General features: G+C 46.6%; 1 protein-coding gene across 1 annotated transcript in view; it reads left to right on the top strand.

Annotated features, from left to right (window-relative positions):
• LOC144179696 (beta-mannosidase-like) overlaps positions 1-22,613 on the top strand; it is a 52,180-nt gene that overhangs the window by 17,797 nt on the left and 11,770 nt on the right. Inside the window, exons 5-10 of the mRNA XM_077708142.1 lie at positions 10,326-10,528; positions 13,469-13,539; positions 14,015-14,103; positions 17,667-17,814; positions 20,409-20,551; positions 20,628-20,804. Coding sequence (XP_077564268.1) covers positions 10,326-10,528; positions 13,469-13,539; positions 14,015-14,103; positions 17,667-17,814; positions 20,409-20,551; positions 20,628-20,804 — 831 coding nt within the window. The remainder of the gene's footprint in view (positions 1-10,325; positions 10,529-13,468; positions 13,540-14,014; positions 14,104-17,666; positions 17,815-20,408; positions 20,552-20,627; positions 20,805-22,613) is intronic.

Below are 22,613 nucleotides of genomic sequence, written 5' to 3'. Positions count from 1 at the left end.
TATAGAAAACAACCCGATTCCAGAGGTCTCTACCCTTAAAATTCTGGGGATGCTTATACAAAATAATCGGGCTAACACACAATTTCTCCGGAAATTAGAACAACATGTTATTCAAACTATAGGGCTCATAAGACGTATCTCCAACCGCCGCAGGGGTCTCAAGGAGGAGGAGAGAATCCGACTTATCCAAGCGTTCATTATCAGTAGGATCACGTACTCCCTACCTTACCTGAACCCGTCTGCAACTGAATTAGATAAGGTTAATCGGCTCATCCGAAAGGCATACAAATCTGCCCTCCACCTCCCCCTTAACACACCCACTGCCAGATTCGAAGGCCTTGGCGTGCACAATACGGCACAAGAGCTTATAGAAGCCCACCTTTCCAATCAGGTCGTCCGTCTGTCTAAAACTCCCACCGGTAATCATATCCTAAGGCGGCTAGGTATAGGTCATATTGACTGCCCTGAGGCTAAAATTCCCCTCTCTTCTGAAACCCATGCAAAGCTTGTAATTAAACCAATACCCCGCAACATGCATCCCATACACCACGCGAGCCGCAGGGATCAGAGAGCACGTGCTCTCCAAAAACGACTCTCCGCTCGATCCGACGTGGTCTATGTGGATGCTGCAGAATACAGGCACCGCGCCGCATTCGCCATTGCAGTTATTAACGACCCTGACAATCCCCCTCTCGACTCCCTAACCTTAAATACTTCCCATCCCGCCACGGCGGAGGAGGCGGCAATAGCTTTAGCCCTCTCCCAAAGGCCGACCCCCTCGATAGTAATCTCCGATTCCAAAGCGGCCATTCAAAATTTCGCCAACGGCCACGTTTCGCCACAGGCATCCAAAATTCTCAGACGCCACCCACCCGACTCCCCGGTAGAAATTGTCTGGACTCCGGCGCACGCTGGCCTCGCGAGTAATGAGGCTGCCCACAATACGGCTCGAGGGCTCACAATCCGAGCCGGGGCAAGCCTTGAACCCTATCACGGGGCCAGATCCGCCAGAGACAGACTTCTCACGTACACAGAAATAACCGTGCATTACCGCCTCGACCGCCGTAGGTACCCCCCGGCTCACGTCAAGCTAACTAATTCCGAAGAACACACGTGGCGTCCCCTTCCCCAGAATGCCCTGCATGTGGAGCCCTCGCCACCCTTCCCCACATCTTTTGGGGGTGTCCCAAAGATCCCTTTCCCCTAATCTCCTCTGATGAGCAGTGGGAGGAGGCGCTGGGGAGCTCAGACCTAGAGGTGCAAACCTGCTTGGTCACCAGAGCTGCCGATGTCGCCGCCCGGCACAAGCCAGCGGCCACAACCGTCCCCTGAGCCACATAAAGCTCAATAAAAATGTTTTCTCTCTCTCTCTTAAAGGGCTCCTGGAGCGGCAGTGTTGCCGGTGTCGGATGGACGGACGACGGACGACGGAGCCGAGAGCAAGAGATGCTTTGCATCTAAAACAACAGCGTGGCGCACGCGCTACGCTCCTGCAATAGCTTATTTCGCGTCTACAGAGGGCGCCGCGCCACCGGCGACATTTCTCCGGCGCATGCCATTATTATGTACAAAGCATTATTTACGAAATCTCCGGCCACAAGCGTGTGGTAGCGCCTAATTCGCGATAACGAGTCCATAGATGACTTTGCATTCTGCCCGCGCAATGTAGCGTGATTTCCATTCGTTCTAGAGCCCACCCACTAATTCGAACTCCGCTTAATTCGAACAATTTTATGGTCCCCTTCGAGTTCAAATTAACGAGCTTTTATTGTACTCGGTACATGCCGTGCCGTGGAAAGAGATTGGGGAGGGAGGAGGGCTAGAAGACAGGAAGGGGTGGGGAGACAGGGCTTGGTCTAAAAACGATGTGGTTTGGTGCATAAATTAAATTCAGGCTTCCTCATGAAGACGTACAGGGCGGAACACAAAACGTGAAGCTGGGGTGCTGTTAACGTTGGAAACATTCCTCCAGTGCTCGTCAAGGATCTTTAAAGAAGTTCTGCTTTTTTTGTCCCCTGTATCGCTTTGAAAACATCGGCAATAAGCGCGTCCAGTTCACAGATTAGGTGGCCATACCCGAGTCAAATATTACTGCTCAGCGCACATCGAACAATTTGAAAACTCGCCCAAAAGATTTTTAGGTTATTCCCATTGTTAATTAATGCTTGGCCATATTTTACGCGCACTTATATGGGACGCAAAAAAAAACAAAAACAAAAAAAAAAAAAACAACGCCGCTATCAGACGGGTTATTTCGCTTGCGGCCTCAAAATTATGTTAAAAACACTTTAATAAAACTCGCAACAACGACAAAACGGAGAAAAAGTATCAGAATTGCCCCCACTGAAACTAGAGCTGATTTGCGCCCAGCAGCACTGACAGCTACATTCCTTACGACTAACTCCTGTGGGGAAAGGAAATGCTTCGGATTTCTTTTTTAACGTGGTCTTCGTATTAGCATTTCGGTATGTAGCACTTCGGAAAGCACTTCGGCACTTCGGAAAGTAGGGACCGGAACTCGCGTGGCATATGGTGTGAAAAAAAAAAGAAAGAAAGAAAAGCGGGCCGTCTTCACTAACGTGAAACCTGGGAAGGGGCGAAGCATGCTGTGTATAAATGTATTCTTGGTGCCTTGGCATATAGGACCTAAACTCCACCTCGGGGATTTCCCCTAAATCTGGTCGATTAACACCTGTCCTTCACTTCGAGTTGTTGATCAATTCGTTCTCGCGCTACAAACGACTAGCCTCCTGGTTAGCTCAGTTAGTAGAGCGACTGGTCCGGTTAAGCGGTGGTCCCGGGTTCAAATCCTGGGCCAGGAGGAATTTTTCTTCAACTGCGAAGTTTCTGAGAAAGCTGTATAGCTTTCCTTTGTAGCCGTATGGCTGCATAAAGGTGGATGTCAAACTTTCCTTCGCAGGACCTATAGGTATACAGCTTCGCTGTAAAAGTCTGGTGTCTTTGAAGCATGAAGCGTTCTAGCATGAGGCGTTGGAAAACGGGTGTCCCGGTGTTTTAGTACTGTGATTACATGAAACCACGACGACGGCAGGAGACGCCGACAGCCCGAGCCCCTGAGGGGCTTCGCCCCTAAAAAGGCACCTGCTGCGCGCAGGTAATCACGGTGTTCGGCTTTGTGCTTGACAATACGGTACCCTTTGTAGATGGCCTCATCAAAAGAGGTCCATTATAATCATGTAAAACATGGTTAAGTACGCATATTTACCGAAGCTTGTCTTCACCGAAGCTTGTTTTTAAAGCGGGCTCCACAACAGCTACACATTTGCTGTGGTGAAGCTAGCACAACATACAGACCACTCACAGTAACGTCAGTGTGAATAGATTTGTATTGCAGGCGATAAAATCAGAAATTCAAGCATGGATGGAAGAACATGAAATCATTGTGAAATTGCAGAATGTGTTTAGAAAACACAGGCGATTGGATGATAATTTGTTCGTGATAACGCAATGCATTGAAATTGCGAAAGTGCAGAATAGACCTTTATGGATTACGTTCCTGTACATCAAAGGTGCATATGACAACGTAAACAGAGAGCTGCTGTGGAGAATGCTGAAACTCCAGGGATTAGATGACGAATAATACAGTTCCTTATACCAATATGTAAAGATAATAGAGTGCACCTTACATGGGAAGGACAGAAATGCGCCCAGCCGGTCAACACCCATCGGGTACTGAAACAGGGATGTCCTTTGAGCCCAACACTGTTTATGCTTTACATGGCAGGGTTAGAAAAGAGACAGGAAGAAAGTTAAGTATGCGAAGAAGTACAACAGAGTATTCCGGGAATGTTATACGCAGACGACATTGTTCTTTTAGCTGATAACCATATCGATATGCAACGGCTCATAAATATTAGCGGTGAGGAAGCCACCAACCTCGGGTTAAATTTTAGCGCAGAAAAATGGGAAATAATGGTTTTCAATGACACTACCACTGACGCAGTGTCTATCCAGCATGGCGAATTACCCAGAGAGTGAAGGAGTATAAATATTCCGGAGTGTGGATAAACGAAGGGGATAACTACTTAAGAACTCATAAGGAGCAACTTTGGCTTTAGGAGCGCATGGAAAAACAACTAACAAAGCAGTGCAAGGAGACATGGGCTGGGCGTCGTTTGAAGTTCGAGAAGCACAGAGTAAAATGTGTTTTGAGAGGAGGTTGAGAGCAATGGAGGTTGAGAGCAATGTAAGGTTTTTAGGTACCTATACATGAAAAGCTGGACACGTAGTGGCTTGCTTGCTTTATTAGCGCACTTAGAATTAGTTTGTCCACTGATGATGATGGTCGCCGTGGCGCCATCTAGTCGAGACCCCACACACTACAAACTCGTCCGTAGATTCCTCCCCAGACTGCTCCGCCGAAGATTTCACTGTAAACCTATAGTTCATATCACAAGCTAGCTGCAGCACTGTGGAGCGACAAAAGGCGCCGGGGCCGTGCGGTGCCACTTGCCGAGAGGGGAGAAGGGAGTGTCCTTTCAGGACCCTCTTCACGGCTAATTAGGCGCCCTCAGTGGGCGCACTATTGATAATAATGTAGCCTCCACAGTGCTGCAGCTAGCTTGTGATATGAACAATAGGTTCACTTTGTTCTCCTCGTTCGCAAGTGCATGTGTTTCTGTCGGCTTGGCCCCACACACCCATGTCCAGAGTTCTACGCTTCTTACTTTCGTGCTTTATTTTTGATGACCATGAGATAACCGTAAATAATTAGTGCGAAAGCTAGCTGCTTGAATTTAGAGACACGTAAAAGCCTTATATAACCATCGTTTTGAGTAAGTGGCGTCGAATATGTCGTTCGTGTTACTGCACATCCGACGCACAAAGTAGCGCGTATTTGGTTGGGTAACACATCGAGACAGGGAAATATTCCCTCTCGGCAAGGTTTGCTTGTGTTTGCAGGTAGAGATCAATTACGAAACAGGAGCGACTTTTTTTTTAATTCGATGCGTTGCTCCTCGCTTACGCAGCTGCTGCCGGAAGTTGTGACCTGTGGCATTCCATGTCTAATGACTGGCCTGTCGCTTAATTTGTTCTCGTTAGGTTGGTTGCAAAAGTGGATGTGGGATTACTAATGCCTCTTAAAATTGACATTTTTAGGTCGACTGATGCACTTAAAGCTTTGATAACACTGATAACAACAGATGTTTTTCTTTATTGCAGCATGCGTTATTGGCGCAACGCTCACCCATCTGGTTTCGCAAGAGTCCTAATACCTTTCGGATTATGGTTAAAGACGAATAGAACTTCATAAAATCTCGGTGTCCACGGAAATATTTTTTGTTAGGGAATTCTGCACTCGGGCCCAGTATTGACAGCCAGCTACAGCGGCGTCTAAGGCGCGTCATACAGGCAACAAGCAAGTGATTTTACACGGACGCTAAATTTTGAAGTTGTCTGACCCCAGTGATGAAAGTAGTTTATGAAACAACTTCAACTTCGAGATTTTGGACCGCTGTAGACAGGGCGCAGGGGGGAGGGAGGGGGGGGGTGGCAACTTCAGAAAAACAAAGAATTATTTTGCGAAACATGTGTGTACAGCATAAAACCCTGCCAGACACGTATGTTCTTTGCTCTGTTTTTGTTGGTTAGGCCACACTGCCGTTTTTTTATGGCCCCGTGCGCCAGGCAGAGGAAGTAATAAAAAGGAACTAACAAGTCCATTTTTTTACTTGTTACAGATTCATAACAGATTCATTAAAACGTACTTTAAACTATAGTTTTTTCTCTTGAATTTACGGAACTGTGACGTGAAAATCAACGGAGGATCTATCTACAGGGTGGTGCGACGATAATTGGAACACTTTAAAAAAAATTTCCTGAGCGAACCGCCGCTCTGTTCGCGCTCAAACTTCACACGAAGGTCGCATTTTGTGGTCTATTTTGTTTGACACCGGGAACAACGACGGTACTTACCTGTTGATCCTGAATATAAATAAAAGCGATTTTCGCCTATGGGAAAATGGCGGCTGATTTGGATGTGCGAGCCCGAAATCCGGGTTTTCTGATCATCTGCTTGCTCATTCCTAGGTGCATTTTCTGATCGTCTGCTGCACCATTTGGCTCCTTCTTACCGTGAATCCCAAACGTGCGTTTCGCTCTGCATACCCCAGGTAATTCCGTCGTTCCAACATCAACTTGCGCTGGCTCGCACGTCCAATTCAGCCGCAATTTTCCCATAGGCGAAATCGTTTTTATTTATTTTCATAATACACAGGTAAGTACCATCGTTGTTCCTGGTATCAAACAAAATAGACCACAAAATGCGACCTTCGTGGCAAGTTTGAGCGCGAACAGAGCGGCGGTTCACTCAGGAAAATTTTTAAATTGATCAATTATCGTCGCACCACCCTGTATATGGACCCCTATTTCCTCGTCCTCGCGAGTGTGATGCTCGGCTCGACGCGCACGCCATGCGCCGGCTTGAGAAGGCCGCAACACGGCGTTCCTCGAACGCCCCTCGCACACCGTGCCAGCCATGGTTTACGTTCTAACGCTCTCAGTGGTCCCGTTTGCTATCTTTAGCAGCGGCAATGGCTGCTGCCTCCTTCTGTGGACCACCAGTATCGGTATTTTGTCGCCGCCATTCCCCTTCCATCGTGCATTTCCTCCTACTGGGCCCTGCACGCGCGTCACACATCAATTGTAAATCGGCCGAAGGCCCGGATCGTATTTCAAACAAGGCTCTGCGTAACCTAAGCGACTCGGCCATAGCCGCACTCACGAACTACTACAATAGATGCTGGAGAAAAGGGAAACTACCTGAGCGATGGAAGGAGGCTAAGACGGTGCTAATACCTAAGCCTGGCAAGCCCCCACACATAGACAACTTACGACCCATCTCGCTTACGTCTTGCGTCGGAAAAGTCCTTGAACACGTCTTGCTAAACAGATGGCAAGCGTACCTTGAAAAAGAGCAACTATATCCAAATACAATCATCGGTTTCCGGCAAAAGCTGGGAACGCAAGACGCAATGTTACTCCTGAAGCAGGAGATAATCGACTCACCCACACACTCCCTGGATAACAAAGCAGTACTTGGCTTAGACCTACAGAGCGCTTTTGACAGAATCAAACATTCGGCCATCCTAAGACAAATCTCCAAGCTCAACATGGGGAGACACACCTCCGAATATGTCAGAGACTTCTTGTCAAACCGCGCCGCAACAATCACCGCCGGAGACATGCAGCTGCCAAAGAAACAACTCGGAAGCGTTGGAACACCACAAGGGTCAGTGATCTCTCCAACGCTCTTCAACATCGTTATGATTGATGTGGCCAACCAACTCGCTTGCCTTCCCGATGTCAGGCACACCATTTATGCCGACGATATCACCTTATGGGTGACGGGAGGCAGCGATGGCCATATTGAATCCTCGCTGCAACAAGCAATCGATGTGATCGAAGAACGGCTACAAGACACAGGCCTCTCATGTTGACCCACCAAATCGGAACTACTGATCCTACCACCCCACCAGCGGCACAAGAAGGAGGACACGGCTAAAATCATCACTCTCAAAACGAAGGGAGGAGCCACCATTCCACATGTAAAAACCTTACGAGTATTGGGATTGATAATTGAAGCGAGTGGTTGCAACGGGCAAACCATAAGCAAACTTTCGACAAAGGTCAACACATCTACCAGGCTCATTCGAAGAGTGTCTACAAGACGATCAGGCATGAAAGAGGCAAGCCTCCTCAGATTGATGCAATCCTTTGCCATCAGTCACATTGCATATGTCGCTGCATATCATAACTGGAAGACAGCGGAGAGGCAGAAGCTAAATGCTATTATACGCAAGGCGTACAGAGAAATCCTGGGTCTCTATCCTCACGCAAGCACGGACAAGCTACTAGAACTAGGGGTACACAACACCCTCGAAGAGATTGAAGAAGCGGTGAGCACGGCTCAGCGAAATAGGCTAATGCAAACCCGCACCGGACGATACATCCTCAAACGCCTCGGAATCCACGGACAAGAGTCACCGAAAGAACAGGAAAGCACTACAGTACTCCCTGAAGGCATACGGCGCGGCTTGCAGATTAGTCCGCTGCCTCGACATATGCACCCAGAACACAATGCAGAGCGGAGAAAGGCAAGGGCTAGAACCCTCATCGATACACATGGAACAGACACGGGCGCTCTCTACGTGGACGCAGCCCGATATCCGGATCGGACCGACACCTATGTTGCCGTCGTCATAGCCGCCACTACCGGAGAAATCTTCACCGCCGGCAGCATTAGGGCTAAAACAACACAGCAGGCAGAAGAAGTAGCCATTGCCTTAGCGCTCACTAACCCTAAGTGCACCACGATACTTAGTGACTCTCGTTCAGCAATCCTAAGCTACGCCAACAACAACGTGTCTGAGAGTGCTGTGAGGTTGTGCGGTGCCCTACCCCCCAGAACTGTGACCACAACGGTAAAATGGTTCCCAGCGCACATGGGACTTCTCCACTCAACCAAGGGACACAGCAACCGCAATGAGGAGGAGGACCAGGCGGCGCGTGCGCTAACCGGTCGAGACGCGTCGGGATGTCCGGATTCTCCATCTGCGGAACAGGAGCCCGACGAAGATTCAACGATCAACACGTACAGTGGGGTCCTCGAATGGTATCGATCCAGCCGTAGGACCATGCCCCCGCCACATCCAAGACTTACAAGACAAGAAGCAGTGACCTACAGACAACTGCAAACGAACTCGTTACTTACTCCAGTGCTCGCTAGACACATGTGTCCGAAAGTGTACGCAAGTGATAAGTGCAAGTGGTGTGCTAGTGAAAGAGCTACTACGGCTCATATCCTATGGGACTGTAGAACTCATCCAACCGAAGCAAAAGAAAAAGGGATCCCACCGCAGTTCATAACTGCTACTCGGAGTTGCGATTACAACACTCAACTCCTGGCCGTCCAGCTGGTGACGGAGGCCCTGGATAACCAGAGGCCTGAAAGTGACCCATCAGTTGGGTTACGAGTAAGCCCTGGCTAGGGCCGCTCGGTCACGACGTGAGAGGCCACGTCCCCAAACAGCCGGTGTCTAATAAAGTTGTTTCTCTCTCTCTCTCTCTCTCTCTCTCTCCACTTTGCCGGCATGCCTCATTTATTCCTCACGCAACATAACATGAAGGTTGGACGCATGTGACACCATGGGGAGTTATATACATACGATATTCGAAAAAAAAACAAGCTTTTGAAGTATAAATGCAGGCGAAAGATTGCATGGTAAATGCCAACGGCCCAACTTTTGCGAGCTTAAAGTACTACTCGAGCTGTGGACGGCAATAACTGCGATTTCATTTTATTTCACTTTATTTTATGTGATGACAGTACGGACACCAGACAATTGAACAAGGGGTCGTACGGAAAAGCAAACGTATGTGGAGTGCTCAAAGGGACTCTGCAACACTTCCGACAAACGCGTTCGCTCTTTCCTTCGAGTCTAGCTATAGTTATCGCCAGCACGAAACGGAACTGCGCGATTTGCTCGTCACAGAAAATCCACCTTCGGCTTCTGCTTTGATTTTTGTGGCATTCTTTTTAATGTGGCTATCGACTGCGTTCATTGCTGCAACTGAATGAAAGCCAACCAATAGCCACCACATCGCTGTAACGACGTAGTTCGAGCGTTCGAAGAACGCCAAGACTGGGAAAAGAGAAAAATCTTTTAAGCAAGTTTCTAAGTTATCTGATGGGCATAGAGCAGTAATTTCTGGCTGAGGTACCTTGCGACCCCCTAATCTAAGTACAGGATGCGTTGGTTGACTGCATTCTGCAAGCATTTAAGATTTCGAAAAAAAAAAAGTTGAAAAAGGGTGGCAGGGTCCCTTTAATGCACACTGCGAGTATACAAATAGGAAATATCTTAACAGCTTTCGCTCAGGCATGCTGGTAGAATTGCTTGCTTCATTCATGTTGTTGCCCCGTTCATGTATACAAATGTACGGTGACGTCACACCAGTTCCGAAAATGAGTACGCAATACGCAGCAATTTCCTAGCATCGCGCTGCGCTGTCACTTCCTCCGTACACAGCTACTATGCATTAACTTCCTGAAGACCTCAGGACGAAACCTGTGCGGTGCTTCACACGGCCAATAAGCTCGGCGAAGCGCTTCCTTTCCCGGGTTGGGTATGAAGCCCTTGTCGTGTCCGCAGGCACGGGCGAAGGACATTGTCGCCCGCTGTGGTGCAGGATAGGTTCTGGTTCCTGTGGCGACTCGGACTGAGTCGCAGTTTTATGGGGGGTCGGCATGGAACTGCCCGTGAGGTCCGCTTCGACTGCCTCCTGCCTTCTTTCTGGCCCAGGGGCGCAACCGCATCCGGGTGCAGTGCGAGTCGCCCGTGACGTACGCGAGGCGGATGCACGAGCGGCAGCAGGCCGAGTACCCGGTGTACCCGCTGTGCCCGTCGCCTGCCCAGGGCGGACAGTGCCACGTCAACTTCATACGCAAGATGCCCTGCTCCTTTGGCTGGGACTGGGCACCCTCGTTTCCGTCCACCGGCATATGGTGAGACCCCCGACTCGAAGCCTTCCCCGCTTTGCACTTCTCCGGTGCAGTTCGGATCCAGGTCGAAAAAGCTCAGGAAGCCGCTAGTGCTCTCAAGCGGAAGTTTTCCACAATAAAGAAATGCCGCAGTGGGGGTGGTGGGATTGCATTTATGACACAATGCGGAGAAAGGCCGACATTGAAGTGCGCATTAATGCAGCTTAATCGTGTTCCTGCGGACGCCGCTTACGAATCCCAGCCCGTGTGGTTATGATCCCATGCGTGATTCTAAGGGGTTACAGTATTTAGCCTGCCACGGCAGTTTTCAATGACACTTGCGTAGCTAAATACTGTGACCCCCATAGAATCTTGCTATCCCAATTACATGCGTGTGCGGGATTATGAATGAGCCGACTGAACGCACGCGATGAGGCGCGCCGTAGTGGAGGGCTCCGGATTAATTTTGACCACCTGGAGATTTTTTAAACGTGCGCCGAAATCTCGAACACACGGGCGCTTTTGCTTGCGGCGGCCGTGGCCAATCGAACCCGCGACCTCGTGCTCTGTCGAGAAAGAGTGCTGACGCCGGTCTTTCCCAGAAGTTGGTGACATAAATGCAGACACGTGAATCCGTGGGAGGACAGTATGATGAATACGTCAAGTGTCATACTTCGTGTACGCGCTTCTATGACGCTGTCAAAACCCATGATTAAAACTACTAAACATGACTCAGCGTATACAGTTAGCTCCTGTATTTCGCATGAGATGCCTTTGTCTATTTTTGTTCACCGAGGTAGCCTACACAGTTTTTTTATTTGACATTATTTGTTCCCTATTTCACGCCGATCCACACTACAGAAGAAGGCACAGGTAGCTCATCAAGATAAAAATTGGGCCCATCTCCCCGCGAGGGGGACTCGAGTAAATGCGTCGCATAGGGGGTGGGTGTATTGCGTTAACGTTTAGTGTTTGGGGAGTTGGTGGTAGTGAATGCGTTGTATCAGCAGCTTCTTGACGTAGTTTGAATGAGTCAAAGATATAAGGCGCGTTCGTAGCCTCCCATTCTGTGTCGTCTTTGTGGCGCAGTGGGAAGAGCACTATGTACATTGCGTTCCGCCCGCAGGGTCGAGGGATCGAAACCAGGCGCCGGATAGTATTTTTTTTTATATAGTGTAGGGGGAGGGGTGCGGACTACGACTACGGACGTCAACGCGGGTGACATCGTGAGTTACTGAAATGCTCTGCATTTAAAAAACTGCGGCAAGAAAAATCCCCATCGGCGGCGGATTCAAGCACGCGCGGCACCCCAACGCACAAAAAGTAAAATGTTCCGTGTCTGTGTCGATAAGAGGTTGGCGGCGGCGCGGAAGGGGAAATGCGAATATGAGCCTGTCGAGCCTTAGGCCTAACAAGACGCTTTTGATTACGACAGTAGCCGACCGTTTTTTCGGACTACAAAAACTCAGACTTGCCGGATATTCCGGACATTCCCGTGGAGCCGTCAGTTGCCCCACAGGAGTAATGTATATGAACAACGGATATTTCGGACAAAAGGAAGCCAAAAGTTCGATTTTACAGACACTAGAGCCACAGTGCGACCCCAAAACGACGCTGTTTTGAATCCTAAGCCACCTGGCTAGCTTCGGATAGGATGGGGATTGGTAACAAACTTTGATCTTGGAGGCCATAGTTTTGCATGTACACTCTGCTTCGGAAGCAATCTCGAAAGCCGGAAACGGGTCATTCGTGGCTCTTTTTTTTTTTAGGCACCAGGTGACGCTGACGTATATGCAACATCCTCAGTAGGTCTGTTCTGAACCATTCGAGACTTCTTCAGTCCTATCTAAATAAACTAAAGTTCGTTTTCGCGACTCGCGGATTTTTCGGACTGCTTCTTTATTCGGTCTATTTTTCGTTCCCCTCCAGGTCCGAAAAATCGGTCGGCTACTGTATACGTGATGACGCGTGATGTCTGCATGCAACGCGCCCAGTTTTGCGCTCTCCGTGGCTGCTTCTACTCCCCTCTGCTTCGACGTCGACTGCTTCCACGTCTGCGGCTCCTTCGACATCGACAGTGGCGAGTCCTGCAACCAAGACGCGTAAAGTCTTCGCAAACGAATCTCGCAAACGAATCTCGCAAACACCGCATGACACACCCGTGATTCCGCATCCCCGCACATAAGCAGACTTCGGTGTTCTCCGCGATGTTTTTTTACTTCTTGTTTGGATCAAGCACTGACGAATTGCCCCAGGTCACTATTTTCATCTGTCTCCTTAAGCATCTCATTACATGTAAGGCTGGAAGCTACTTATATAGAGACGATAGTTTGATATATGTACACTCATGGATAAATGAAACGCGACTTCAAAAAATATGAATCAGAGCACACAAATAGCGCGACTTCTTTCTATGCAAGTAAAACTGACGCGTGGATTAATTACAGTAACAGAGTTGGGAAAAGTGGCTTTCCTAATATGCCAATAATGAGCCATTATTTGACCTCCACGAACAGTACTTTAAGATATTGCGTGTCCTGGCTCATATTTTCGTGTTCGCATTTAAATTGCTCACGACTGTACGTGTTGCGGGGACCTAAGATTGTCGCAGCTTCTTGCAACCATTATGTTGTTGCCGGAATATTTTCTTGTGCTCCGACGCACTTCAAGTACGCTTCGAAATACAAGTTTAGTTACCCTCTCACTGATGTTTCTTGGGCTTGCGATCACGCTCTACAGCTGTTTCATGGCAAGCACAAAGCTGTACAACTAAAACGCGCATTTAAAGCATAACGGGATAATGGGTTGTTCACAGCCAATACGCGGTGTAGTGTCTGAACGCTATGAAAAGTTTTTCCTCAGCGTTTAGAAAAACCTCTTTTTGAAGCATTGGTCAGGTGTCGAGCACCCGCCGACGAACTCAAATATTATGGTCGTTTCTTTGTTTTTTTTTTTCTGTGGCAGGAAATCGATTGAAATCGAAGCATACGATGAAGTGGTCATTCGAGACGTCACGGTGACGACGACACCACAACGTGAGTGGGAAATTTGTTGAAAGTTTGGGCTAATGCATTGTGAGCAAGCTGTTAGAAACTAGTCTAAAATTCGTTTATTTTGAGCCGGGCAAGCGCAAAATACGCACGCGGGTTTCGAAAAAGATGTTAAAATAATAAGCTTTTCATTTATTTATTTTTCTTCGATTTGCAGTATTGAAAAAGAGCCAACCATGGTGGGACAAAGTATTGGCGTTTTATTTTCTCGCCGACAACGCTGAGGCGATTATTTTATATAGAAACACAGATGTTATAATGTAATAAATAAGCGCCAAGAACGCATACCGGCCTCATTACAAGAGCAAAAAAAAAACACAACAAGTAACAAAACCACAAAGGAAGATATGAAGCCAATTCTTTGGTATATGTTTTTTTTTTCGAGCAGAGTGATAGCCAATTATTAATGTTAATTATATAATTTCTGGTTGTTTGCCTTCAATTTGTGCTTGCCGTGTAGGCAGACCCCGTGGAGGTCAAAAGTGGATCATCGAGCTCACCGTTTTCTACAAAAGGTCGACTCGAGCTCCAAGGAACGGAACCATCCGTGTAAGCTTGAACAACTCCCTTCTGTACGCTGGGTCGGTGCTGTTACAATCCTCGGAGGCGTCGCTTGATGGAAGGCTAAAACTTTCCTTGGCCGTCCCACGTGTAAGTGTTGATCCTCGTTGACTTCTGTGGAACGCCGTATGCACCGCTACCTGGGTTGCACTGAAAGTCTTCCGGCTTGAGTTTATTTTATAGTTTTCGTCTTCTTTAAAATAGTTTAGGACCATTTTTTTTTTTCTCGCAATGGCAACCACGGTGCAAGGAAGACGCAAAAACACCCCCAAGTGCCGTTAACACATTCTTGTCCGCGCCATTCGAGCATGCTACGCAGCGAATTTGGAGAATAACACCAAAAAGCAGAGAGGAATTTAATATGATTGTCTTGTCGTGCAGATCCACCGTTACGTGAATAATTCTCGGTGGTACCATGAACAGTAACGGCCAGGAATAGGAAACTGTGTGGGTAAATGTTCAAGCTTCACAAAATTCGCAAATCTATAAATTGGAAGCGCGAAAGTTTAAGAATAAGAACGTTCCGCGTGATACCCGGACGGAAGTGATGACGTGTGAGTAGAAAGTGTGCACAGCAACACGCAGAAGCCTGATTCTAGAGAAGCTGTGGCGTGTGCCAGTCTGCTTGCTGCCGTTATTCGTATGACGAAGAAACGAGGCGAAAAAAGAGACGCAAACACGTTGTCACAGAGAAGAAGCCGGTCGAAGCGATCCGCGCCGAAAGGCAGAGAAACGATAGCATAAAGAGAGACGCAGATACGATGGAACAGCCAAGAAGTTGTTAATAAGTACCGCCAGGCTTTCGTCTTCAAGGGACCCTTCAACACTTTCGATAAGCGCTCTCACTCTCTTTCACGTCTGGAACCACTGCGAAAGCTACAGTTATCGCCAGCACGGAGCGGCGCACTGCGTGATTGACCGGTCGCAGCAGATACGCCTTCTGTATCTGCTTTGTTTTTTTTTTTTTTGATTTTTTTAAAGTTGCTGTCGAAAAGCGTTCATTGCTGGAACTGACGAAAAACCGGCCAGCAGCCGCTACATGGCCTTAGTGACGTGATTCGAGCCGTCGAAGAACGTCAAGACCGGGAAAGAGAGGAAAATTTTTTAAAGCGAGTTTACAAGTTATCTGATGGGCATAGAGCAGTAATTTTTGGCTGATGTACTTTGCGACCCCCTAATATAAGTACTGGGAGGGTTGCGTGACTACGTTCTGCAAGCATTTAAGATTTCAAAAAAAGTTGGAAGAAGTGTTGCGGGGTCCCCTTCAAAGCACGTAAGCAGACTTAAGGGACCATGAAGACAAAATACAAGTCTAGTTAATTAAAAATAATGCTTTGTCCTTTTATCTTGATACCAATTTTACCGCGAAATTCACAAAAGTAATCGAGCTGTCAGACTTTCTTGCTGAGGCTAGCCTATACAGCATTCTGAAGTGCATAAAGTTTTTGCCTCCCGTCACTTTCCTTTTATTTATACTTCCATTCCTTTGATGCCCTGTGGCAAAATGGCGGAATAAAAATCGAGAAATTGAAGAAAACTTGAAGCCCTGAAGTTGCACGCCATTCAAAACATGATTTTGGTTTTAATCTTATACGTCTCATCAATTGGATATTCAAATAGAGTAGATTAGGCACCATTTTCAAGACCAGTAGAGTGAAACTAAAAAAAAAAAAGGCCGCGTATCTCCTCCTTTCGGTGCAAATGTCGATGGAAGACGATAGTCCATTGGTGCCCCTGCCAAGTAAATTCCTCCCTTCTCTTTCCCGCTCGCCTCTCATACTGTTCCTTTCCCGTCTCGTTCCTCCCAAGATAACACGCTAGAGGTTTGCTCAAGTCAGTTTAAATTTACTGCGTTCCACTGCTCCAAGTCAGGTGCCTCGATGCCAGCGCTGCCGTACGGCGCCGGAGACGCGCGTGAATTGAGGCACCCTACTACAACATTTATAGAACCACAATACCCTACTGCACGAGCGTTTCAAGGGGAACGTGGATCCCATCTAGTTGAACCTTTCGTTGCTATTGCCGATTGATTTCTGAAATGCCTTCAGGTAGCGCGTGCAACAGCTGGCGACGGTTTTCTGTAGTTGATGTAGTATTTTATTTGCTATCCGAAAAACCAATCATCCGTGAATTGTTTAACATAGGAACACTACAAATATCACTCATGTATTGATTTTCTGCCTTATATTTGCGCAATGTCTTGTTCTTGTTCAACAATGTTGACAAGTATGAACATTAACACCGGACTTGGACGTTTAGATTTGGTAGTGAGTATATAAGGCTATTGCGAAGTTTCTGTTTCACTTTGGCCGAGTGGCTGAATCTAGTCAGAGACAGACAAACAGACGACAGACAGACAGACAGACAGACAGACAGACAGACCAAAATTTCTGCGTTTAAGTAGCCCAAGAAGGACTATCGTCTTTAATAAATGCAAAAGTTCAGAGTAAGAACTGATAAAAATGTTAGTAGTGTAGGCTCATAATACGTCATTCCTGCCCAGATTAAGTCACTAGGGCACAAAATTTGAAAAAATTTAGCACTTCGCGCGTTTTTTAAAGAAGAGCCTCTCATGAAAGGAATGAATGGAGCTGACTGAGTTACTAGAGTCCAGTTCTTACGAACAGAACAAAATTGTATTTTGTCTCCATGGCCCCTTTCATAATTTTTTTAAATGCACCTCTGCCCGGGCGTATTAATTTTTAAGAAAAGAGAGGACGTTCCGTAGGCTTTTAAGCGTTTAGGTTATACGGTTACCGTTAAGAGTTTAAGCCACTAACATCGCTTGGGTCGGAGAGAAATGTTTGGGGACAACCGGGTACGTTTCGTAGAGTGGGCGGTGGAACGTCGCGACCGCCCGAGACCTGTTCAGCAGCTGTGTACCTTCACCTTTCTTCCCCTCTCCGCGCACGATGGGCACCGACTTTTTAGGGTACTGTTATTGATTTTGGAAAGGAAGAAATTCGTTTACCGAACGCACTTTTGTCACACTTCCAGAACGACTCGGCGGCGGTTACCTTCTCGCTTTGTGAGTCAGAAGACAGCGTAACAATATTACCGTTGCGCAGTTTCAGTGCGAAAAGAATGTTTCTCTAGGTACACTTGTCTCACCGAGCTGAACGGGGGTCGCTTGTAGAACCACATCACGTAAAAGCTTGTCACAACTTCGGATTTCATTACTGAAAAATCCACTCGCTTTTAGAAAAGTATACTTGAAGCTCAGAAAAAAAAGATGATAAGTTGATTGCCGTCGCTGCTGTAGTCCTGGTTATCCAGACGTTGAACAGGTGCGCTCAACGATCTTTTACTCCAGGGGTAGGAATTATTAAGGTCACATTGTGAGCTTTAGGGTTTTTTTTCTTAGCTGTGAGTAAAATTTATGGGCAAATGCAGGTGGAGAGTAGATGGGCGGAACAAGCTAGACAAAGCAAAATCGTCTTTTGCAACGAAACAACGCGTATTAGACTCAAACGAACTCGCCCTGTTTTCATCACACTCTTTGTTACACTTCACATTTGATAGCGAATGAAAATAATTCCTTCCATCCGCAGACAATTAAAGTTGAACCCTGGTGGCCGACTGGCTACGGAAGCCAGAATTTATACTGTCTTAACGTTACCCTATACGGCAAAAAAGAGTCGTCGCAGAAAACCGCCATGTTTGGTTTTCGCACCGTCCGGATTAACGAGGACGAAATTGGTAAGTAGTCGAGCGACTCCCCTTTCTTAGCTAACAAATGAGATGATGATGATGATGATGACGGTGGTGGTGGTGGTTGTGGTGATTGCTATTGGTTTCCCATTTGTAGCGGGGTGATGACGTGCCATTTTACCAAAAAGGACTAATATACCTATGTTTTATACTCTTGGTTTAATACTAGCGCTGCTTAGAGCAGGCACAAAAAACTTATTACGCACAAAATACTTTTTTTTTCTGTTACATATGATCCATATGATCCAGGATTGAAAAAAGTGAGCAGCCATTTTTTTTTTGTAAAGATGGATGACCAGCGAAGATGTACCACACCGTAGAGGCAGGGGTACACGCATTTAATAAAGAGAAAGGACAAGGTCATTCATCGCGTCGCAATGACTTTGAGCCACCGAAGCGCAAATTTGGCAGATGTGACGTCCGCCACGTGTTCAGCTGGGGAGAGATGTCGCAGCTGTGCTCGCTCGGAACCTCACCGCGGCAGTACCACGTGACTAAGCTAGGGTTTAATACCACGTTACTAGAATACTCAAGGGGCACTGCAATCCTATCTTCCGTTTGTACGGCGCAGCCATACCCACATTCGCTGTCCTTGTTCTTTTGAGAGCCATGGGTACGTGGTATTTAGGGAAAGTCACGTCTATACATGTACACTAATTGACTGGTGGAAATCATTGCTGTACGACAGTACCAACTCTTCCAACATAAACAGGATGAAAGACATCTTTTCTGGTTTGGAGACAATGATATAATAAACTCGAGACAGATATTTTGCGAAAGTTAAGTCTATACAAGACCTATGTTCAGTGGATGGTTGATGCGAGTCATTAATCATTAGTTCAAGCCCTTCCAACGTGACCTGGATCGTACATCCACTTCCACTTCTTGCCTCTCTTGTAAATGTTTACATTGCAGCCACCGAAGACTATCACCATGCTATGTGTTACACCTGCCGTTTGATACCCTGGTTGGTATTTGCACAGTATCTCGTCGGTCACGTGCCGTCTGTGTTCCCTCCGTCGCCCTTCATTGGTTTTGGAATCTTAACTATACATGACCTTCTCACAGCGACAAACGGCCTGTACCGTGCGCGAGTGGGTTTTTGTTCGCGGAGTAGAAAAATGCAGCCATTCTAGCCATATATCGGCTCGCTGTGAAAAAAAAGAAAGCTATGCAGAACATTCACAGTAGCCCAGATACATTCAAGCAGCAACGATGTAACTGAAAGTCGTGGCACAGTGCTAGAACCGCTTGCAGGCATGTTACACCGCTCCACAGCACAAGTCAGCCATAAATGTGGTTGTGAAATAAATTAGACCTTCTACCCTTGCACAAAAATTTCACTATTTTGTAGAGATCAGATCTTAGCATGGCATTAACAATTCTGTGTTCAATTAATAATAAGATCCTAACAGTCTCAATTCTACCTCAGAGTGGCATCCTTCCCTTAATGGTCACCCGTTCATATAGATATGATCCTGGTATATATATGTCACTTAGAAGAAGAGATTTTCGTTATCAGAAATGCCGAAAGCTCTTTATATACCGAGGTACTGCCTATATAAAAAACGAGACAGGTGGTGTAGAGTTGTGCCAGTGCAATTTTTGCCGCTTGTGCTTGAAGTGGAGGTTGTAAAACGTCATAAAATGAATGACGTGATTAGACTACGTCAAGCACTTGCAAGTGCAAAATTTTTAACGAAAGCTTCTTAAATAAAGGAATTTCTCAAGACTGCAGTCAATTCCATATAAATTAATGGTGTTTTGCTACAAGATATTTGCTTACTTAATTCAGTAACGAATTTCTCAAGTTTCGTTCTAATTTTCCAGAGATAGTTTCGTTATACACAGTTCACGATCCCCTGAGAAAGCAAGTTATTATGCTGCTTATTTAATCGTAATAATTTCCAAAGCATAGCGTATTATTGAGATTTATAGCTATTTTGTACTTCATTCTTACAAACTGTACCCCTCTTCCGTCGTGAAGGCAGCAAGTGTCGTGCATACTTCCAAGTGTCGCTCACTTTGTATCTCGAATCTCGAAATATGTTTTTTACGTTTGTATTTTTTGCTGCTGCACTTTTTCTGCCTGAAAGTTTTACTTCACCTGTTTGTACTTTTTCGAAGAGAGAGAGAGAGAGAGAGAGAGAGAGAGAGAGAGAGAGAGAGAGAGAGAGAGAGAGAGAGAGAGAGAGAGAGAGAGAGAGAGAGAGAGAGAGAGAGAGAGAGAGAGAGAGAGAGAGAGAGAGAGAGAGAGAGAGAGAGAGAGAGAGAGAGCTCTTTATTGAAGAAGCAGAGAGGTTTGCCGGTGTGTACAGTCGCCTACATGCTTCTCTGTTGAAGTTCGGAATGGAAAAAGAAAAGACACAAGAAAGTGCTGGGCAGGAAAAACAGGAAAAGAAAAACTGCCGTGGGCTTGGCGCGGTGACGAATTACACCCCTCTAATCTTTACTCAATGCCCTGCCATGGGACCTGTAAGATTTCTACGAAGAAGCAAATATTGCGTTTGACGACGGCTCCATTTGCACGGATGTTTACAAGCAGATCATTTTTTAACCCCAACGTATACGCCCCCCGGCAGAGAACACAAACGGCGGAACTGAGTTCTACTTCGAAATCAACGGCGTGCCAATATACGCCAAGGGGAGCAACTGGGTTCCCGCGGACATTTTTCCAGAGAGGGCGACGAGTGACTACGTGGAGGACCTGCTGATCTCCGCCAAGGTATACGGTGCTGCAGGTGCGGCCGAAAGCGTCGCAGCGTGTTGTGTCTTTGGTCCACGAACATTAATTTACACAGGACGCCAATATGAACATGCTTCGCGTATGGGGTGGCGGTGTTTACGAAACCGACGACTTCTACGACAAGGCGGACGAGCTGGGGATTCTTATCTGGCAAGACATGATGTTCTCCACCAGCCTGTACCCCGCGGATTCAGCCTTTCTTCAGAGCGTCGCCACCGAAGTCGAGCAACAGGTTAGCGCTCCGGCAATTTCTTAAAACACTACTCCAGATTTGTCTAAAAATTGGAAGGACACAGTAAAAAATGGTTTTACTAAGAAAAACTAAGCTCCGGTATCTACGAATGAACAATCAGATAGTTTTCGCTAAACCAGAGAATTCGTTAAATGCGGGTTAGCGAAATCAGTATCTGCTGAATTCCAGCGCATTAATTTTGAACAGAAATACGGCACTTGAGGGGAAACATCTAGTTTGTGCGAGTGCACGTTACAGCCGTCCTGGGGCGGGATTGAAAAATGTACCCGCACTTTGAGTATTAATGTAATGTGTTTCCGTACTGTTCGACTGTAACTCTTCCCAGCACACTGCATTGCGTGTGACGAACAGAACCATATTTGTCAAAATTGAGCTGACCCGTTTTTTTTTATCAGAGGAAATTGTAGAGTTATCTTCTCAAAATAATCTCTGTAAAGCTTTATGCTTAGTCATTTATCTAATCTTGAATTGGTTAGGGAATCTATAACAAGGGCCGAACGTACCTTCCAATGTGACATAAAGAAACCAAATACGTTTTGATAACCTTTATCACTTAACTTTCCCAATTTTTCGCCTTCTCAAATCAACCTCAGGGATTTGTGACCCGGCCTCCTTCAATAAACAGCCATCAAATCAAGTAATTCGTCCTTGGTTTACTTCATTAAGAAGAAGCAGGGGTAGTTTTTGCCGTTGTGAAGTAAATTCTTTAAATGCATGTTTTTTTAGAATAGCAAAAACAGGTACATCGCAGCTTGTCAAAACGCTCGATCTTGCGTCGTAGTGTGATGGTCGTTTGTCATCCCGGCTGAACTAACACGGTTTAAATACTCGCGCAAGGGAAAAGCAGGCACCCACCCGTAGCAAGTACAAGCGCTCGTTCACAGATGGCGGCGCGTGACCTCGCGAACCCGCCTGTTCGCATCTTCTGGAAAGAAGGCGCGGAGACTACGCGAGAGGCGCAGAACAAATCCTGTGACGTTAGTGTGGTGACGATCATAGAGTTTCTTTGTACGTATACTAGAAAGGAAACTGCACCTCGGAATCCTTGTCGGCGTAGGGGTTTAGGGAAGACCCCCGCTTTTGGCTTGGTCTTTGTATGACAATTGGATTTTTAAGCGGTTTTGGGGATTTGCTTTCTTCACTGTGCATTAACGCACATACGAGCTACGAAGAAGCCGAAATCCTCCCTGCTCTGCAGGTGGTCGCCGTGTTCGGTGAAAAGGCAGGCAGTGGGTGATCGTACCTGACGTTGGTAATGCCGCAGTCGAAGAACGTATTACTGAGCGGGTAATATGCTGCCGCGAAAGTTGTAGCTGCCAAAAAAAAACAACAAAAAGAAACAAAACGTACTTTGACGAAGACAAGATTCGACCGATACGGGCGCCTGTATGAGTCCTATCTTCTCTTCGTTCGGGACTGCTTAACGCCACGTTTTCTTTTTTCTTCAAGTATGAACCAACTGACTCAGCAACAAGTTTTGTTAAACTGTAGCTGACGGTCGGTGCACCGGTTCGCCGCGAAGACGACGTTTTCATAGGCACGCTCATAAAGCTTTCCAAACTCTGCAAACAACTTATTATCATAAATAATGATAAAAGTAATAAAATAAGAGTATGTTATGAGTTTCCCCAATATAGCTTGGCCTGCAGAATGGTAGGCACAACCGTTCCTGCAAGAATACGCTTTACTTACTTTTTCCTTAGCTTTAAAACAGCTTATTTTATTTTCCACTTATATAATAACACACCATTCTTTGCATTTTTTGTGCAACTGTGTTCGAATATACGG

This window comes from Haemaphysalis longicornis, unplaced genomic scaffold (assembly GCF_048455015.1).
Source record: "Haemaphysalis longicornis isolate Haplotype H1 unplaced genomic scaffold, Haemaphysalis longicornis Haplotype H1 scaffold_4, whole genome shotgun sequence".
Lineage (NCBI taxonomy): Eukaryota > Metazoa > Arthropoda > Arachnida > Ixodida > Ixodidae > Haemaphysalis > Haemaphysalis longicornis.
Note: the sequence above shows the minus strand (reverse complement) of the source record. Positions and strands in the feature narration are given on the sequence as shown.